Below are 20,431 nucleotides of genomic sequence, written 5' to 3' on the forward strand. Positions count from 1 at the left end.
CTGTTGCAGCAACAATATGTTTATAAGGATAGCTGACTACTATCTCACACTTCTGCTAATGCTGTCAGTGTATTTCTGTGATACATTGTTGAAATGTATAATTCTTCTTGTTCTAGGGTATGGATCCAATAACTCGTCAAGTAGGACAGCACATCGAAATGGAACCAGAGTGGGAAGCAGCATTTACACTGCAGATGAAATTAACACTTGTTATTTCAATGATGCAGGACTGGTGTGCATTAGATGTAAGTTTCTTCTGAATTGTTTTTCTTTGTGAAGAGGGATGAAACCCAAATATTAATACATGTAAAAATTGACCTAAACACAACTTCACCATAAGCCAAGAACATCTTCTATGAGCGAATGCAGATATTTTCTGTATTTAAGCACAAGGATGGTTTGTATTGACCAATTCATAAGAATGTGGTTAAGCCTTTTTTTTGTCACACATCTGAAGATTGTCACTACACTACCAGGTTATCATTTCCAGAGAGGAGGGAATGGAGGAGTAGGCCCTGGATCTACCAAATACTGCCTGGTTATAAATCATGTTTCTGCTCCATAGGTGTTTCAAGTTTCAGGATTAGAGAATTTAAGCATGGTAAAATATGCTGGTAGAATAAGTGATCCTGGAATATCTGAACATTTAGGCTGGCTTTAATTTGTTACTGGTAGTAAATGTGCAGGTTTTACTAGCCTAGCATGGTCATTGCTCAGAAAGTTACCATAATGTCAGTTACAAAAAAACCCCAAACCCAAACAACATACTAGTGGGTATTGTTCTAATCAGACATACCAGTACGAGTTTTGCAATTTGTGCCCTCCTTAATTTGGCTCTTTTGTCGGATTCCTTATCTTAATTTTGCAGGACTGTTGTTAAAGGTAAAAATCTCAAACCCGTCAGAGTCTTTCTTAAATTGTCTGTATTATTTTTCAGAGCTGTGGGGTTTTTTTCATAATCTCTGTAAACTGCAATCTTTCTTTTAGGAAAAAGTATTGATTGAAGCTTACAAGAAATGCCTGACTGTGTTGATGCAGTGTCATAGTGGATTTACTGATGGAGAACAGCCTATTGTCCTCAGTATGTGTGGACATTCAGTTGAGACCATCAGATACTGCGTTTCTCAGGAAAAAGTTAGCATTCATCTTCCAGTTTCTCGTTTGCTTGCAGGTAGGAGCAGCTGAAAAATACTTCAGGAAATGAAAAATGTTCTATAGATGCGATTTGTGTTTGTGTGTACATGAAGACGCGCACAGGCATTGTTTAAGGCCTGAACAGGATGAATTTTGGCCATTTTATAGCTGCTTGGTAGCCTCTAAGCCAGATGTTCCCTTGCACCAGAGAACTTGTTATCATTCAGGCTGGTGGAGATTGTCCCATGCCTCTGGATTTGTATTATAGACAGCTACTGCTGCTTTTGCTACATGAATGATGCAAAAGAACTGCAACAAAATATGGACTGTGGTTGACTTTTTTGGAATATGTTTAGCTGTCATATTGAATAGACTAATCAACATTCTGTTAGAGAACAGATTTATCAAACAGATGTGTCACCAGAAAATTGAGCTATGCCTTTCTCTTCATATTGTGCCTGTCTTGTTCAACAGTTGTGTTGAAAAAAGCCTTGTGAATTTTAGTTTACAGAATCAGAAAGATGTGATAAAAATAAATTCACAAGTAATGGAGTGAAAAAGATAATTCTTAGGTAAAGTGCCGTGCAGCTCAGTGTCAAGTAACTTTGAATATTTGAGTCTTTGAGCAAAGTCCTTGTAACTTCAAAAGAAAGCAAACCAGGAAACCCTCATGTATTTTGGAGGGGCCTTTTTCTAGTTCCTGAGGTATTTTATAAACCCCGCAAGGACTGTTAAAAAGGATGAGGTATCTGCTGTTGACTGTTTGTCCTGACAGACCAAGGACTCTTGGCTCTCACAGCGGGGACGTGAAAGAGTTGAAAAAAAAGGCAAAAATTGCGCTTGTACTGCAAGGTTTATGCAGATACAATGGGAAAACTTCTATTCTCTTCAAATGTATTCTTTGTAACATGTTTCTTCAGGAAATAGCTGTGTAGCTCCAAGGTGATAAATTTGCAGACCTGTAGCTGTGTCCAGAAAATGGTCTGAAAGTAAATTAGATGACCTTTTTTGTCCTATTTGAATTACATAAATATTGGATGTAATATTCTCTATGGTTTTTTTTCATGTCTTTATGTAGGCTTGCATGTTTTGCTGAGTAAAACTGAAGTGGCATATAAGTTTCCAGAGCTGCTACCCCTGGTATGTAATTAAATGTAGTATATTCATTAAATATAATTAATGCTGAATGTGAAATTGGTCATGTAAGTGTAGGGTATTATTAAATAAAACAAAGGACCTTTGTACTATGAGCTCTACTCAGAGAGAATATCTTCAGTACATAAAATTACCTCTTAAAAGATTAATATCTAGATATTCATGACTGGAGCATAGGCAATCAGTATTACTCTCTAAAGTAACTAAGACTCATGTTGCATAACCTCCTTTTTGTAGCAGAAACTGTTTTTAGGAACCCCAGGCAGGATCTGATTCCTTTTCCTTTGGCTGGGTTCTAATTTTCTTCCCCAGCTGTTTCTTGCCTGTTCTTATTGATATGCTATTTCTTTAAGGGGTAGTCAAAAAAAAGTAAAATAAAGGAGGATAAAACCTAACTGGGAGAAGAAATCTCAGTGTCTTTGGAAAGAAGTAGTACTTAACCTTTGAATAAAAGAAAAGAAATAATTACAGTGTTATTAAATTGCTGGTGTTGATGTTTTAAAGTATGAAAGCTGCTGTCTTTAGGAATAAACTCAAGCCCTTGTGCAGTAGTTGTGTGGAGCAAAGATAGAATGTGAGGGTGGTTAACAACTATTTGAAAGATTGTGAATAGGCTCATCTAACTTTTGTGTTAGATTTGCTTGTCTTTTGTAGTGCCCAAATATTTTAATGATCACAAATACCATCCTCCTTCATTTCAGTCCCATTTTCTTTTATTTTCTCTGTATACATAAAAATATTGCATTTTCTTACTGCAGAGTGAGCTTAGCCCACCTATGTTAATAGAACATCCTCTGCGATGCCTAGTCCTATGTGCCCAAGTGCATGCAGGGATGTGGAGAAGGAATGGCTTCTCTCTTGTTAATCAGGTAAGTGCATAGTAGCTGTAGAATCACTCTTTTCTGATAACTCCCTCAGGATAATTTCACAGAATCACAGAATCAATTAGGTTGAACAAGACCTCTGAGATCATTGAGTCCAACTCTTGGCCAAACACCACCTGGTCAACTAGACCATGGCACTAAGGGCCATGTCCCTTGAACACCTCCAGGGACGGTGACTCCACCACCTCCCTGGGCAGTCCATTTCTATTTTTAACAACCCTTTCCATGAAGAAATTCTTCCCAATGTCCATCCTGAACCTCCCCTGGCACAACCTGAGGCTATGTTCTCTTGTCCTGTCACTGGTTGCCTGGAAGAACCTCAGTGTATTTCTTGAAGTGAAGGGCCCACAACTGGACACAGCACTAGAGGTGGGACTTTACCAGTGCTGAGTATGGAGGGAGCTCTTGATCTTTCAAACCTCAAAACCTTCTTTTTCTGCATTGATTTGAAATTTTACTTATGTCAGTCTTATGGAAAGCAATGTGAGATAGGCATTTTTATCAGCACTAACATCATTTGACTATTTTGCTTTTAAACTGGTCTTTGATTTTTTTCTTTTTTTTTTTTAAGTCAGAAATTGTTTTTTTGTTTCAGGACTGCTACAGTAGTCACTGAACTTGGTGCGTGAAGTGCTTGGTGTGTGAAGAAGTTTTTGTTAATGCAGTTAATGACTCCTAGCTTTTTTACTGTGTACTTTCCAGCAGTAGTTGGAAGTGCAGAATTAGATCTGCACATCTGTGGTAATGCATTCATCACCTCCACATAAAAGTGTCTCAGATGTGAAAATATGCAGCATTATGATATTATGGCTATTTATATTTATAAAGTAATTAAAATCCAAAGACCCTGCAGTAATAGAAGCAGTGTAGAACTAAGCATTTCTTGGCTTTTAGCTCTCATACTTCTGGAGACTGGCTTCTTTCATCCCTAAACTTACATTCTCAATGTTTGTATAAATTAAGCGTTTCAAGCATAACAGCTATGAAATAGGTACTGTGGTGTCAGTACCACCCACCAGGGTGATTGTCTCAAGTGATTTTCTCAGCAAGACTTAAGATTACAACAGGGATAGGGTTTAATTCTGTGAGGTGTTAACTTGATTTATTTGCAAGAAAATCCTTTCAGTTCCCATCAGCCCTCATCTCCATTAGATAATTGCCATGTATATTTACTAGGAGACTGAATGAAGCTGCTCAAATATATTATATTCTGACACTTCTTGAAGGATCTTTATAAGGTGGTGTCCTTGTCATTAAAGCAAAAAGAGCTCTAGTTATGTACAATTATAGCAGTGCCCATAGTGCTATAGACACACATCAAATCTGGAATTTCAGCCTAGCTTTTGGTAGTGAAATAAGTCTCTGTGTTAATTTTCCCTGGTTGTCAGGATCTTGAAGTTAAGAGCTTCGTTTAGTTGAGATAAAATAACTCCCACAGTCTGCAAGTCCTTTTTCTTTACTTTGGCTATGGAAAGCTCATGTTCCTTTTACTTTGCCTATGGAAAGCCAGCTCCTTTTGGATATTTCCCAGAAAATAGGAGTGGGCATCTATATGTGTGGATTATAAAGGTGGGGAAGAAAGGGAAGGCATGCCTAGCTGTCTTAATGTAATTCTGGTGGAAATGGTATGTGTCTAGAGGAGACTTTAGCACACTGAAGTGTGTTCCCTGTCCTAGGTAGAAACTTGTCAGCCCTATTTATTTTTCCTTGATGTGGTGGAATCAAACTTTCCCACTTTTCAGAGCCATGCAGTGGTTGTGATGTTGCTGCTGCCTGGCTCAGTCCTGTTGAGTCCTTCCCAGGATGGTTGGGGTTAAGTATAGTTCTGTCACAATATTAACATTTTGCTGACACTGGCAATTCCTGAAAGATTGTATCTCAAATGATTAAAGAGCAATTCATGGAGCGAAGAAAAAACATTTCTCCAACTACAAGGGCTTTCTCTCCTGTGAATTTCAAACAGTTAATTGCTAAACAAATATATTAAAACATAAGCTAAAGAGGTCAAAAAGATTTTTGCTTCTAAGTTTATGCAATCCAGACATTGCATCGCTACAACCCAGCCAGCAACTATGCCTGTCTTGTGCTTTATAAAAAAGCTTTTTGCATACAGATAGAATGGTATAATTTTTTTCAAATTACAGATTCATTTTTTGTTTATGAACACAGTATAGCAAAGCTTATTTTTTACAGAAGTAAAATAATTCTGGATTAAATATTATCTTTGTTAATGATTGTGGTGTTTTGGGTATTTTTTTCAGATTTATTACTATCATAATGTGAAGTGCAGGAGGGAGATGTTTGACAAGGACATAGTAATGCTTCAGGTAACTACGTATGCTGGTTTGCATTTTTTCTAAGTATTTTCAGGATATATGTATGTTTGTTTTTATCTTCATCAGAACCTTTTTAAGGAAACAAAAGTAAATTTTTTTGTGGAAGGACTTCAGTTTTCTTACTTTATCTATATAATTATGGAATAATTTGTAAAGGAAATAACTGTTGTAATACTTGTTTTTTAATTATAATTTGAAAAGTGCAGAATTTTCTGTTCAGTGCATATATGCTGCATCTTCAAGAATGTAATATTTTAACTAATGGGTTATGCTGTACTGGCAGTTGCACAAGTCTCCATGTCTTCAGTAATGTACTCAGTGTATGTGTGGAATTTTTTTTTCCCTTCAGAAGAGATTTTGCAAATGAGTCTATTTAGCTGTGTCGAAGATACAATACTTCTACATTGAGAGCAATAGAATCTAAAATTTGCAGCTCGGGTCCATAGTTCACCGGGACAGCAAAATATTTTCTCAGGAGTCCCTCAAATCTTTTAGAGTTAGCAATACCCAATTGGAAAAACATGCCCCAAGTTACTTCTGCTTTTGGACATTTTTTCCCTGAGGCTTGATCTGCCACTGATTTTTAATGATCGTTTTCAGCTGCCCATTTGGTCAGCTATCTTATAGCTTTCTTGGAAGTTTATTCTGTTTTGAAGATGGTTCCATTATCAATAGTAAACCAACAACAAATATTTCTAATTGGCAAACTTAGATACCTTGTTTAATAAACAGAAAAAACGTCAGCCAGTAGTTTTCAGAAATGGAAATCTCTGAAAGTCAGTGTTTGTTCTGCATTGAAACTTCATTATTTTTCTTTCCAAGAAGGTTTTGGAAGCTTTGCTCTACAACCTTCAGCCTATCTTTTGACGATTGGAATTTGTTGTCAAAACCTTTAGTGGTATATGCTAAGTAATATTATGCCTGCTAGAAGATAAGCCATGAGGAACAAAGTTTTGCAGATAAAAACAACCAAACAAAAGTCTTTCATTGAAATTTATTTAGACTGTTTAAGATAGGAGTAACCCTGAATATTTTACATGATGCCCTTAAAAGGCCTTTAGAAATTCTTGATAAAGCATAGGATTCTGCTTGTCAGATGGGCTTACACTTTTGTTTTTGGCATCCTAAGAGAGTAAACTTAATATTTAAGTCTTCATTCATACCATTGCGAGAGGAATTAATTTGATAAAGACTATACAGTGAACATCATATATAAATATAGAAACATGCTACGATAACACCCAATCTGTCTTCTGTTTATAATCTTTTTTTTTCTTTAATAGACAGGTGTGTCTATGATGGATCCAAATCACTTCCTGATGATAATGCTGAGTCGCTTTGAACTTTATCAGATATTTAGTACTCCAGACTATGGCAAAAGATTTAGCACAGAAAATACTAACAAGGTATTTTATGTACTACTGCAATAGAAAATCTGCAGGTTTGATTTTCAAAATGTATCAGATGCTGTTGAATTGAGACAGAGCTATTTCTTGATTAAAAAGCAAAACCTATCCTGTTTTACTTTCATTTGGCCAGTTTGAAATATGCAGTTGAATTACCTGTCAAACTAGTAAATGTCAGAAAATGTCGCATAATTTTTGCACTTATGACTGTGTTTAAGCATAGCTCAATTTGGGACTGCTAAGGGTGAAAACAGGCAATGTTTTGAATCACTGAAAAAGTATTTTCAGCATATGAAATGATTATTGAAAAATGTAATTCTTTTTAAATTGTTTTACTTCAGGATGTTGTTCAACAAAATAACACTCTTATAGAAGAGATGCTATACCTCATTATAATGATTGTTGGTAAGTTCAGAATATACTTAATTAATTTTTAAAATTTAGACTCTTTAATGGTCTGGACAATTTTTTATTGTCATCTCAGGTTCAGTTCTGTTGTGAAGTTCCTGTAGCTCTGACTTCTTTCCTAGGAGAAAACCCTTGAAACTAGCTTAGATCAGTGTAATGAATTTTTGAGCACTGGTGGGTGAACACAGGATTTCACAGAAGGCATCTTATTTTCCAGCCTTTTAATTAGAGAAAAAGATTAAAAGATGTTTAAAATCAGAAAAAAAAAGGTGTATTTTATTTCTACAGGCGAAAGGTTCAGTCCTGGAATAGGACAGGTAAATGCAACAGATGAAATCAAGCGGGAGATCATCCATCAGCTGAGCATCAGGCCAATGGCTCACAGTGAGTTGGTAAAGGCACTACCTGAAGATGTAAGTAACCTGTCAAGAAGGGGGGAGCCAACTTCGACTTGATAAGGTTGATTGCTGAAAAATTTTCTTATGCAAGTTCATGTCACTTAATGTGGAGTGGGAGTGGCACGATTACGCTAAGAGCAGGGTTAGCATGAGTACAGATTAATAGTTCTTGTGGCAAGGTAGGAAAGAGGCAAAGAAGGAACAACATATGAAAGAGGCGGGAATCTGAGAGCTTCTTCAGCTCCTTTTTCTTTTTAATGCTGTTTCTAATCAGGCCATCTGGCCAGCAGTCTGTGCAGTATGGAAGTGGGTTGTTAGAACTATCCAGAAATATAAGCTGTTATATTTTAAAGCCTAACAAGAAGTGAAGAGACATGGAATCAGACGCTGTATTATGACTTGTGTAACATAAATGCTTCATTTACATGAACAGAATAATTTATCTGAATTCTGAGTACTTCTGTAGGACAGCAAAGCTTGCTTTCCTTTTTCCTTTTAATATTTTTGAAGCGATCTTTTAAAATTTATTTCTGAAGACAGTCAAAATTCCAATGTTAGTATTTTACTGTACTGATAGTAACTTTAATGATAAATTCTGAAATATTTTTCTTCTTTCTAAATATTTTAAACTGAAACAATTTGAAAAGTCAAATTTTAAGATTATTTAAGAATAATTTAGGGTTGCATAAAAGAGCAAACTGTGATTTAAGCTGGAGTTCTAAATTATATTGTCAGTCCTAAATACTTTTTCCCTGGCCTGTTAACTGCTGTGAATATGTATTGCAGGAAGGGGGTGGAAATATTAAAAGATAATTTGTGTATGAAGTATTGTTACATATTTGAGCTGATGTCTCATGCTGCCTTTTGTGGTTGTTTTACCATTTTTCAATAACTGGTCTTTTTAGCTTTCCAGTATTTATTTCAATTTAAAGACCTGGAAACTAGAAATACTAGCTGTGTATTCTAAAAATGTGCAGAGTTAGCTAACTTAAGAGTTTTCTCCTGCTACTGTTACATCTGAGTTTATTGTGACAGGGAGAAGCAGTACAAATTGAGCACTTAGAATGGCATGATTTTTTAAAAATACCTTTGCAGAGATGGTGTTCCTGAATGTATTTTCATGTTATGTGGTCTAGTGTTCTCTTGAGTGCCAGTAAAATGACTTTGTACTATATTCAATTTGCATGCTTACTCTAGTATGGTATGATATTTGAATGTGTTTATTCCAAGAACTACAGTAACACACTGTCTTGCCTTTTCACTCCATGTAGGAGAACAGAGAGACTGGGATGGAAAGTGTGATTGAAGAAGTGGCATGTTTCAAGTATGTTTCCATTTATTCTAATGATTCAACTTTAGAAATGGAATGTCTAAATTAGTGAAAATGAGAGAATGAAAGAAAGGGGGCTGAGTCATGGTGATTTCCCATGGCTTTACTCATGTGCAGAATTCTTAATACTGTTACTTATTTAATTTCTAGAATGCCTGTTTAAGCAGTGTTTGTTAGCTGTTCTAGTTAACTATTTATTCTCAGATGTTAAGAACCAGTGGACATAAAGTGTTTTGTTTGCTTTGGTGTGTTGTAGGAAACCTGGGTTAACAGGCAGAGGGCTGTATGAATTAAAACCAGAATGTGCCAAGAACTTCAATCTGTATTTCTATCACTTTTCAAGGGCAGAGCAATCAAAGGTAACTAGTAGTTTAACTTCCTGGGTTTATTTTGTGTCTCTTTTTTTGTTTGCCTTTTTCCAAAGCTTACTTCTGTGAAGAGCTATTACCAGCTGGATATTTGAGAATGTTAACAAAATTTGCCCAAGATTTTGCAGTGATTTCTGTGACACTGGATCCTATGCCCTATACAGAGCTCTTGAATCAATGAGCATTCAGGAGCTTGTCTGTGGGTTCCATTGCATCTTATTTTACTGAAAGTATTTAAAACAGTCTGTATTTTCCCTTACCTATATGGAAATTGCCATTTTAGCTCAAACTTGCCTTACAGTTTTATGCTAGGAAAAGAATCCAGGCTGGCTTAAGAGGGAAGATTAATTTTGAAGTTGCATGCCCTACTTTACAAGGAGAATATAAGACAAACTGAAAAGACATTAAAGCTTTCATGTTTATTTAAGGATGGGAAAAAACAGTAACAATGTAGTAAAGCATGAATGCTTTTTTTATTCGATTTATATTGGTACAGATTTTGAGTAATGCTGGCATTGTTCTTCTATTTCAGGCAGAGGAAGCACAAAGAAAGCTGAAAAGACAGAACAGAGAAGACACAGGTATTTATTTTTGAGAGGAGATGGGAGAAGATGGAATCACATATCAAGCTGTGTATTGCCGTGGCATTTAGACTAACAGCCTGTTCCTGGGCTAGAGTAGAAGTTGGTTAGAAATGAAGCAATTTCTCTTATGTCTCCCTGGCTATAGTCAGGGATCTGATTTGTCATGGAACCAGCTTTCTGAACAGCTTATTCCTTTGCCTTTTCTGTTACACACAAGCCATGTTGAATGTTGCAGCATGTATTGGTAACACTGTTTATCGAGCAGCTGTGTTCTGCCTTAGGATCATAGAAGGGTTTGGGTTGGAAGGAGCCCCAAAGATCATCTGGTTCCAACCCCCTGCCTTGGGTTGAGCTGTTAAATCAAACATTTTAAATGGGTGTTGCAAATTTTGGAGAAATGTCAAACACACAAATTTCCCTTTCAGCTCTTCCACCTCCAGCTCTTCCTCCTTTCTGCCCACTTTTTGCCAGCCTGGTTAATATCCTGCAGTCTGATGTCATGCTGTGCATTATGGGAACTATACTGCAGTGGGCAGTGGAACACAATGGCTATGCCTGGTCAGAGTCCATGCTGCAAAGGGTATGGGTTTTTTATTTAAAGTAATGCTCATGCTAATGGAGCAGTGCTCATTATAGCATTTTAACATGATTTTATGGATTTGAGTTGTTTACTTGGTGTCTGAAATATCCAGAATACTCTGAACGAGAAATAAGTGGTGTTTGCTGATATGCAAAACTAGGGAAACTCCTCTGCCTCTGATGCAATTTATTTTTCAAAGGAAATGGAAGACCCGGGTAGATTTCTAATGGGATGCACATGAGAGGGAAGAATTCTTCTTAAATCAGTGGCAGTAATGTTTCTTGTGGTAGAGAAGCCATTAATCTGAGTTGTTGCATATGAAGCAGACATTGATTTTTTTTTTCTTGATATTCCTTTGCTTATTTTCAGTCTAGGCTAAATCACTTTAGGAAAAAATCATGAAAGTGCACAAAGAATTTTCTAACCTGAAAATGTATCAACTTAGCTGAGCTGTTTGTTCCTTGCTATTTATAATGATCTCTAGAAACCTGGAGGGTTACTGTAGCCTTTGGTGTAATGATTGTCATTTCCTGGGGTGTGCAGAGGTGAATTGTGAGCTGCCATCCAGGAGCTGTTCGTATTGGTCAGGGCTGTTGGTTTAGGGTCCAACTCCAAACTTTTCAAAAATATTGATGGATTTTAAAATAAGATTTTGCAATGAAACCCCAGTTTTGAAACTGAGTATTAATTTTCTGACATCCAGTCTTATTGAGTGTATATTACCTTTTACAGCTAGGTTTAAATTAACATAAGCAGTTCTATAGAACACAAAAAAAGTTGAAAATGGAGCAATATATTGGTATTAAAAATCACAACAATGTAGTTATATTTAGGTAATGTAAGAATGCTAGACTTTTGAGTAACTTTGAATGAAATAAGATTTTTTTTATTTGGACTGAACTAAAATGTCTTCAGCCATTCTCAAAAATTCATTAGGGACCTATCACTTTTTCAGAAACTCATGGCACTTTGTCTGTGGTGGCATGCAGTTGGACTGCATCTCTCCCAAGTCAACCAGTTTTGTCTCGGGAGCACTTGCAGTGGTAGATATGAGACATCTGCAAGAAGTGGTCCATATCTAATGAGCTCTTGTTAAATAGATGTGATAGACTGAGGAGAGATTAACTGTTGTTTATTAAAACAAAATATTTTTTTAATTCATTTTGTCTGGCCAGTTTTTCTGTAGATACTTGGTCTGTTGCATTCCAGTTCTGTTACAGATTTTCCGGTGATTATTGTTTCCTTACATGGGGGTTAGTGTTGATTCCAGACATCAGTAAAGCTTTGTGTCTAGAGCGTCCTGCCAATTTGTGTAGGGTTGTGAAATGACTGATATAGCATAACAAAGTGCACCATCAAGAATGAAGTATTTCAGCTTCAAAATGCCATTCAGGCTACCATAGTGCTAAATAGGGTAATTACATTTTTTAAGTTCAAGGAGATTACAGCTCTTCACTGACCTAAAAATTAACATTATTTTAAAATGTGTTTCTAGAGAAAATAAATTTAACTTAAAATTTTTAACTTTTTGTCACTAAACTTTGTGTATAAAAAGGACTTGAAGTGTGCATCATGCTTCTTCTGTCTGGAGACTTGCAATAGTAATATGCAGTGAGTAGGGAGAGCGATAAGAGGTACCGACTTCTCACTCACTATTCAGGACAGCAAACAGAAAGATGCAAGTATTTAATGTGGATTTTATGTGACAAAATTTCAAACAAACTCTATTGCTCCTGTGTAATGTAGCTTTGAAATTCTGTATATAGAAATAACTTCAAATGTATTCTTAATATATAATTGTATTATATGAATTTCCTGTTTCTTAATGAATTATCCAAACTATATAACAAGATTATATGAATTATGTAAGAAAAGAACTATAATTTGTGATTTTTATCTAGGTTTTGCATTTGATTGGAATGGCACTGCAAGAGGAAAAACAACATCTGGAGAATCTCAGTGAGGAGAATGTTGTAACATTTACCTTCACTCAGAAAATATCAAGTATGCCTTTCTTTTCAAATGCATAGCAAATTTGAAATAACTGAAAATGCCAGGAACTCGTATTTTATTCTTCTGAAGCTGTATTTACCAGAAGAGCATATTTGTTTATCCATCAAGATGTTACCAAGTTGACTATGGATCCATGCTTTACACATGTGTAGATTCTATGACGGTACAATACTAAAGGTGTTTTCTAGAGGAGAAATCCAGAAGTTGAATAATTCCCTCTAGATCTGATTCTTAATATCTTTAAGTAGCATCTCAATTAAGATTGCTGCATATGATCAGATGCAATTGCAAAAATCATAATTACAGTCTTAAATAGTCTTTTAATCTGGACTCTCCTTTGTATTTTCTGACTAATGCCTCTAGTTTTGCTAAGACCTGAAAGTTCCATTTAAAGTAGTGGGAAATAAAGTATTGGAAGTTCCCAAGATGAAAACAGCCAGAGAGCACATACAGTGCATTTCTTTTGTAAGAAAATATAGTCAGTGAGCAAGACTTTTGAGGATTTAGAGCCTATTCATGAAAAGGTTTGCAGTGTGGGGGGGAATTAAAAGGTACATATTGTGCCTATTTGTTGAAGAAATTCTTCAGTTGCTGAGCAAGCATTGGGGTTTCTTGTTTTTAATGTTAGTGAATTATTAATTTGTCAGTAACATTATAACCAATTCTCATTGTAATTTTTCTCTCAGAACCAGGAGAGGCACCCAATAACTCCCCTAGCATACTGGCTATGCTAGAAACACTGCAAAATGCACCTCATCTGGAAGTGCACAAGGACATGATCAGATGGATATTGAAGGTAAATATATTTATATCACCACTGAAAATTATGGAAATCAGATTTTTGAAACTTCCCTAATTACATTGGGATGTTTTAGTTATTCCTGTGTGAATTTGTTGTACCTACAGTTTTACTCCTCTGGATTCCAACCCTGCACATTGTATGATCACTATTACAGTATACACAGTTACATTCTCACGTCACAAACAAATTAAAGGCTGTCTTTTTTCTTACAGACTTTTAATACTATTAAAAAGCTAAGAGAAAGCTCTTCTTCAAGTCCTGTGGCCGAGACAGAAGGAAATATTATGGAGGAGGTAAAAGCAATCTGTAACAGCTGATCTAGAACAGGTCTGGGTGATGACTAGCAAAGGACTGTATTTCTAATTGTAGCTCTGAATCAAACATGGGAAACATCAGTGACTTCTGAAAATTTGTCTCACAGTTTACAGATCAAACTCATTTGTTTGAAAAACCTATTGGTAGAGTCCCTAGACTGTTTTTCTTTGTTTCATATATTGTAATCTCCAAATCTTTTGCAATTCTACTTCATAGAATTGTCTGTGGTACAGTCACAGCATTAAATGTTTCTGCTCTTCCCATAATTTCAGACTCCATGGAAAGTTGCTAAAAGAAATGGCATCTATGTATTTTTACCATGCAGGTCATTGCAGATAAGCTCTGCTGATATGTGTAGCTTGACATGACATTCTAGGTACTGCACACTGACTGTGGAGCACTGTAGTGCATTTAGGAATGCAGCTGCTGTGGAGGGAGAGCAGCACCAGAGACGAGACATATCACTCTCTTAACCTTTTCTCCTATGAATCCTTAAAGGGAAGAGAAATACAAAACACAGTTAAAGGTTATGGGGAAGAGGTTCCCCTTCTGGATCTGCGGTTCTGCCTGGCATTGAACACAAGCTAAAGAAAAGAGGGCACAAAATAACTCTTTGGTAGTCTTTTCTTTTTCTTTTATGACAAAAGAGATTTTCATTGTTTGGAGGTTAGTACAAGTTACACATAGCAGTAGATAAAATAAATAATCTGTTGTAACAAAATTTTAAAAATGACTGAGTGAATGATACAATTTCAGAGTTCACGTGATAAAGACAAAGCTGAAAGGAAGCGAAAAGCTGAGATTGCCAGACTGCGCAGGGAAAAGATCATGGCCCAGATGTCTGAGATGCAACGGCACTTCATTAATGAAAACAAAGAACTCTTTCAGCAAACTCTGGAGGAGCTGGATACTTCAACCTCCGGAGTCCATGAAAATAGGTAAAGGCATCTTGTTTCAACTTTTTCTCGTTAATGTTTACATCAGATTGTCCTATTGGTACCACTTTAAAAAGCTCTTTTTTCTTCGGTCTTGATGGAAAACTGTTCATTAGTTTCTGAGACAAAAAACCAGCAGTAAATGGAATGCTTCCCTCCCCCCTCTGTCAAAATTGTGGCATAAATATAAATGGAAACAGGCAAATGATTTTTTGTACAAAATCACCCAGTAAATTATTAATAATGCTGAAGAGACTATGCTATTAAACATAGTAAATTTGAGCTAGCTGATTATATGTCTATTGATGATCTGGAAGAAAATCTGCTTGATAGTTGGAAATATGAATTGGAGAATGCTAATGATTTTGTGGGGAAGTGGAGAGTGTTTTCAAAATTCGTATCAGACACTTAAGGGATGGTGGTGATGGAGGGCTGCAGATTCTGTTTCTGTGTTAAACTGGAGTGGGTTATACTATCAGGAGGGTATGAATTTTTTCTGGAAAATACATGCTACTTCTGGGCACATAGGAATTGTTACATAAATGCCAAAGCTATTTTTTGTCAGCATTTATCATAAATTTAGGAAACTCACTAAACACACTCAAGTCATGATCTGAATTATGTTTTTCAAATAATTTGCTCACTAATATTCTTTGAATATTCTAGCCCTGTAGTTTCGGATGCAAAACTCACAGCCTTGGGTCCAGAGCAAACTAGAGTAACTGAACCCAGACAGGTTGTTATGTGTATATTGTGCCAGGAGGAGCAAGAAGTTAAAGTGGACAGCAGAGCTATGGTCTTGGCAGCATTTATTCAGCGATCAACTGTGCTGTCTAAAAATAGAAACAAAATTACTCCAGACCCTGGTAAGTACTGTTCATAGTTGTCTTAAATATTAAAGAATGTTGGGGTCACTGTGACAACAGCATTTGTTCTTCCGAGACAGTGACACAGCCTTCTTCTGTTAACTATTTGTGAACGGCTTCATTGTAATCAGTGGCAAAACTCCCATATTTTTAGTGAGGTAGAAATGTGTGTGCTGAATAATGTAAATCACTGTGAGGCATGAGCTAAATGTTCTGCCATTCATTTGTGACAAATTATTTATAAGTGTTAAAAAAACCCTTAAAATCAGAAGTGTTTCTTCTTAAACCATGCTTATAACATCAGAGAGAGGAGGTGTTAATGTAATGCTGTAAAAGCACAAGATGTACATTTTCTTCCTCTGTTATATCATCTGAAATGCCTCTTAGTGATAAGAAAAAAAAAATCTTGGATTTAGGTACTTTGTGAAACAGATCACAGCAAGCAAGGGCACTGTTACAAAGGTTTCTCTGGATTCTGTATGTGTAAACACAGAGAAATCTTTGCACTGAATTGTTTTGCACTCTCACTCTGAAGATTAATGTCCTTGGACTCATTGTTTGATGGTGGTTAACCACCAAAACTGCAGGTTGATCTTGGGGACTTTTACCAGGGCCCAACACCTCTGAAAACTTGGTTTGAAGCCGTAAGTACCTCAAACTAAAGTAAGGTGATACTTGCAAATGATTTAAACAGTTTAGGTTGTTGTGCATTAGTAATGTGTTTATGCTTCATCAAATGAATTACACTTCTGTGGTAAAGTTAAATAATGATGCAGATGTGGTAACATTAATCTGCATTCAAGTCTTTTGATAAATGTTGATTTCAGAGCCGTTTTTTTTTTTCTTTGAAATACAGAAAAGTATGACCCCTTATTCATGCACCCAGATCTATCATGTGGAACACACACGGGTAGCTGTGGACATATTATGCACGCTCATTGTTGGCAAAGGTAAAAGACTATATTTAAGTTTTTAGTTCAAATAACATATTATGTTATCAGTTTGCCTAATAGCACTAATTTTAATGGCAAAATTCCTGCCATGTAGTAAACCTGTAAAGGAATTTCAGGAAGTGATTAAAACAGCTTTCTGTTGGAAAAAAAGGAGCAGAAATCAAATGCTATAAACGTACTCAAAATAATTTTCATTTATTGTCATCTTGGTAAAGAAGAGTCTAAAGCCACACATGGCAGCTTGCATTCCCTTTGCTTGTTTATCCTAGTGCATAATTCCCTGTGGTGTACATGTTTCTGAAGCTCAGGTTTTTTGGGGGGTTTTTTTGCAGTTCACTGATAGACATGGTTTTGCTGCTTCTTCTGCTCTCTGCTGAGGTTTTAAATTAGAGTGCATCCCTTGCACTCTTAATTCCTCCAGCATGTTTAATTTGAAGTAGAAACATCTGTGACCTAGTTCAAATTCATCTTCAATATGAACTCAATTTTATCCTTTGTTTCTTAGCATTTTAATAAAGTCTTTTGCAGTTATTTTTATTCTTTGATTTTTGGAGGCATATAAACATGCTTAGTGCTGTGTGGTACCCATGCTATGTGACAAATTCAAACCATTCATGCCTCTGACTTTGATTAGGCCCTTGCTTTGCTCCTTGGCATGGCTTCTGAAGTGCCTAATTTCAGATTCTGCCTTGTGTGTGAAGAGTATTAGGAGCTCCCAGAGATTCTGTGGCTATTACCGCACACAGGTTTCAGTTGTGGTCTTTGATGTTACTGCTCACTGAAGATAGGTTCTTAATCTTCTTGTGTAGCTGGTGTACCGTCCTTTGTGGTTGTCATTATCTCCTGGAAATGCCCTTAGGTGCCTGTATTCAGATCATTTTGGGGTCATCATTGGGCATGCTTTATATCACATCAGAGGCTTCTGGAACAGCAGTTGCATTTAGCAAAGCAGCGAATTCAGTTCGTTTTTCGTAGAGGGTTCAGCCAACAGTTTCTCCAGCTACTGCTGTTTTGGTTGTGGCCAGTAATAGAAAATGCCCAAGGATAATGCTCATGGCATCTTCCTAAAAAAATTGTGTAAAAGCGAGTTGGGTTTTTTGGTTTGGTTTGGGGCTTTTGTTGTTGTTTTTGTTTGTTTCTTTCTTTTTTTCTTTGTGGTTTTTGTGTGTTTGAGGTATTTTGTTTGCCTGTGGTGTTTTGCTTTGTTTGGGTTTTTTTGTTTGGTTTGGTTTTGGTTTTTTTAATGCTTCAACTTTCTCTCAGCTTTTCCCTTTTTTTCCTACATGTAATGTTCAGACTTAACTGTGATTTTAACAGCCCAGTGAATTTCAGCACTTTGTAGATAGATTTTGGCAGCTAAAAGCACTAATACTTTATCAATCAGAGGGTAGAGCTTTTTCCTTCACATGATTCTCTTACCTCTGATTGGGGAAAGGCAAAACTGTGTCTTCCTGAGAATTCTTGAATTTCTATGATCAAGTAATGTTAATAGTTTGCCACTAATGTCTTGCTCTTTTCTAAAGGTATTTTGATGCAGTCCAAGCAAAAGAGCAACGAAGACAACAAAGATTACGAGTACACACAAGTTATGATGTAGAAAATGGTGAATTCCTTTGCCCACTTTGTGAATGCTTGAGCAACACTGTTATTCCTTTGCTTCCTCCACCAAGAGTTTTGTTTAACAGGTCAGTTTTGTTTATAAATGTCCTCAATAAATGTAAAAAAACAAGATCCCAAACCATCTATACCCCAGAAGACATTCCTGAATGTTTGTTGTCTTCTGGTTTGATAAACTCAAGTGGATTGCCTGTCTGCTTCTTTTGTATTACGGATTTACTTTACTGTTGTATGTTATGGAATTTATGAGTGTGAAAGGGCAGGAAACTGTAGGACCTGCAGAAAAAGAACTGAATGTAGAAAAATGCATGGGCAGCAGAGAAAGTCCATTGAGAAACAGATGAATGGTGTTGGAATGCCTATGAAATACTAATTCTGTATACAGATTGTTTTTAACAGTTTTTTGGTGGGTTTTTTTTTTTGACAGGTTAGACTTTTCAGGCCAACGAAACCTAACTCAGTGGATCAAAACAGTATCCCAGCAAGTAAAGGCCCTGCATTTACTTCGAAATGAAGACTGTGCAAGTAAGTCTGAAGAAATCTGTATATTTGTATGTGAAAATGCTATAATATTCGTGGAAAAGACCAAGGACCTTGGTTCTGCTACAACGGGGTTGAGACATGGTAGCATAGGTGGCAAGAACAGCTTGGAATTTCAGTTTCTGGTAATGGAATTTCAGATTCAGCTTCTGCACCTTTCTATAATGTAGAAATTACGTATAGGTGAATAATCAGTGATTTATTACTTTTTGTTTGTACAGGTCATTCTGGTCACTCAGAAAAAATGGATCAGCTGCAATTACCAGAAGGATTTAGACCAGATTTCAAACTGAAGTATGTATTTACATATTAATAAATTGTTAAAAATTCATCATGAAATCATAACGTGAAAATAGAATATAATTTCTATGCTAGAAGATCTCAATAATTAAGGGAAATATATGAATTTTGCTTTAATTAGAAAAGTTAATGTTATTACGATGATGGCATTGAAGTCCAGTCCATAAGTCCTAAGTGATGCAGTAGAATTTCGGCAGTGAATGTGCTAAGTTGTTGTGCAGAATCATGCTGCAGTTATGTAAATTATGGCATGAAGATTAAGTTTTGTACTTCTTGTAGCTGAAGGAAGGATTCATCATTATAGCCAGCACAACATGTAAAACATGAAGGAAGACTATGAAGTGGAGGGTATGTTAATATGTAATTTCAGCTGTAAGGGTGTACTTGTATTTGGGTCTACACTCTCTTCACTTCAGGAGAAAGTAACAAAACTTGTTATGTGGTACAGACATTAGTCTGCCAGCTGCACACAAAATACAAGACTCTTATTCCAGCTGATGACAGATTTAGCTATCAGTCACACACATTTCTTATAATTTAGCCTTAACTTTATTGTCTTTGAGGACTAGATAGTGTTAACACTAAAAATGAGATTGCTTCCAAACAAATAATCAAAAAATAATTGGGGAAGTATCTGTCACCAAAAAAATGAGGTTACAGAATACCAGATCCAAAGAAGGATATTGGAGTTGTCACTTAAAGTTGAAAACTCCAGTTGTTCACCTATGGGGTGAATGCTTATCATTAGAGGTACTATGGTGCCAGTGGAGGAAAGAATGAATTAGTAATACTGTTTTCTTTGTTTCAGGAATCCTTATTCTGAGAGCATAAAAGAGATGCTGACAACTTTTGGTACGGCAACTTACAAAGTAGGCTTGAAGGTTCATCCAAATGAGGAAGACCCACGTGTACCTATAATGTGCTGGGGCAGCTGTGCTTACACGATACAGACTATAGGTACTGATGTGTTCATTTGGCTCCTTTATAGGGGATTTTCAGAATTTGGTTAAACTCACAACAATGAATTTTATTTTTCCAGAACGAATTTTAGCTGATGAAGATAAGCCATTATTTGGTCATTTACCTTGTCGACAGGTAAGAAACAAGTAGCAATTCCTCCTGAACTGGTGGAAAATAGAGGGACTTGTGCTTCATTAGTGAGGAATATCTACATTTTAAGTTATGGTTATTGGATAGTTTTATTTGTTGGATCCTATTGTTTAGTCAATCTGTGTCTGATTATTAAACTATTTAAAAATCACATCTAGCAAAACTGTTACTTTTTTCCTATAAACACATAATTTATTAAGGCTGCAGTTTCTCATGGTAACAATCAAAATAAAAATGCCAAAAGGAACTTGCATATTTGCATAAACATAAGTATCTGTCACATACTTATACAGTCAAACTGCCCCCATAAACTGCAGCTGAGAGGCCTGAAAAAAATGCTGTTAAGTCAAAAGACCTTTTTATGTTGAGGAACTTCATTAACTGTGGCAGTGTCTCT

The 20,431-nt window shown here is 36.1% G+C and overlaps 1 protein-coding gene across 4 annotated transcripts in view; it reads left to right on the forward strand.

The window, feature by feature from the left end:
• Positions 1–20,431, forward strand: part of UBR2 (ubiquitin protein ligase E3 component n-recognin 2) — a 55,682-nt gene that overhangs the window by 24,453 nt on the left and 10,798 nt on the right. For all 4 annotated transcript variants that reach the window (XR_006020222.1, XM_042051540.1, XM_042051539.1 and 1 more), the window contains exons 14-36: positions 117–245; positions 988–1,171; positions 2,213–2,274; positions 3,048–3,158; positions 5,435–5,500; positions 6,793–6,915; positions 7,257–7,320; positions 7,612–7,736; positions 8,993–9,045; positions 9,308–9,410; positions 9,952–10,000; positions 10,429–10,583; positions 12,485–12,587; positions 13,283–13,392; positions 13,611–13,691; positions 14,470–14,651; positions 15,315–15,514; positions 16,371–16,464; positions 17,991–18,152; positions 18,512–18,609; positions 18,846–18,918; positions 19,733–19,881; positions 19,964–20,019. Coding sequence is in view for 3 of the 4 variants with exons in the window: in XM_042051540.1 (XP_041907474.1) it covers positions 117–245; positions 988–1,171; positions 2,213–2,274; positions 3,048–3,158; positions 5,435–5,500; positions 6,793–6,915; positions 7,257–7,320; positions 7,612–7,736; positions 8,993–9,045; positions 9,308–9,410; positions 9,952–10,000; positions 10,429–10,583; positions 12,485–12,587; positions 13,283–13,392; positions 13,611–13,691; positions 14,470–14,651; positions 15,315–15,514; positions 16,371–16,464; positions 17,991–18,152; positions 18,512–18,609; positions 18,846–18,918; positions 19,733–19,881; positions 19,964–20,019 (2,532 nt within the window). In the remaining variant the exon portion in view is untranslated. The remainder of the gene's footprint in view (positions 1–116; positions 246–987; positions 1,172–2,212; positions 2,275–3,047; positions 3,159–5,434; positions 5,501–6,792; positions 6,916–7,256; positions 7,321–7,611; positions 7,737–8,992; positions 9,046–9,307; positions 9,411–9,951; positions 10,001–10,428; positions 10,584–12,484; positions 12,588–13,282; positions 13,393–13,610; positions 13,692–14,469; positions 14,652–15,314; positions 15,515–16,370; positions 16,465–17,990; positions 18,153–18,511; positions 18,610–18,845; positions 18,919–19,732; positions 19,882–19,963; positions 20,020–20,431) is intronic.

Source organism: Corvus kubaryi, unplaced genomic scaffold (assembly GCF_017639235.1).
Source record: "Corvus kubaryi isolate FWS band 111438036 unplaced genomic scaffold, C.kubaryi_AGA036_p1.0 76, whole genome shotgun sequence".
NCBI classification, from domain to species: domain Eukaryota; kingdom Metazoa; phylum Chordata; class Aves; order Passeriformes; family Corvidae; genus Corvus; species Corvus kubaryi.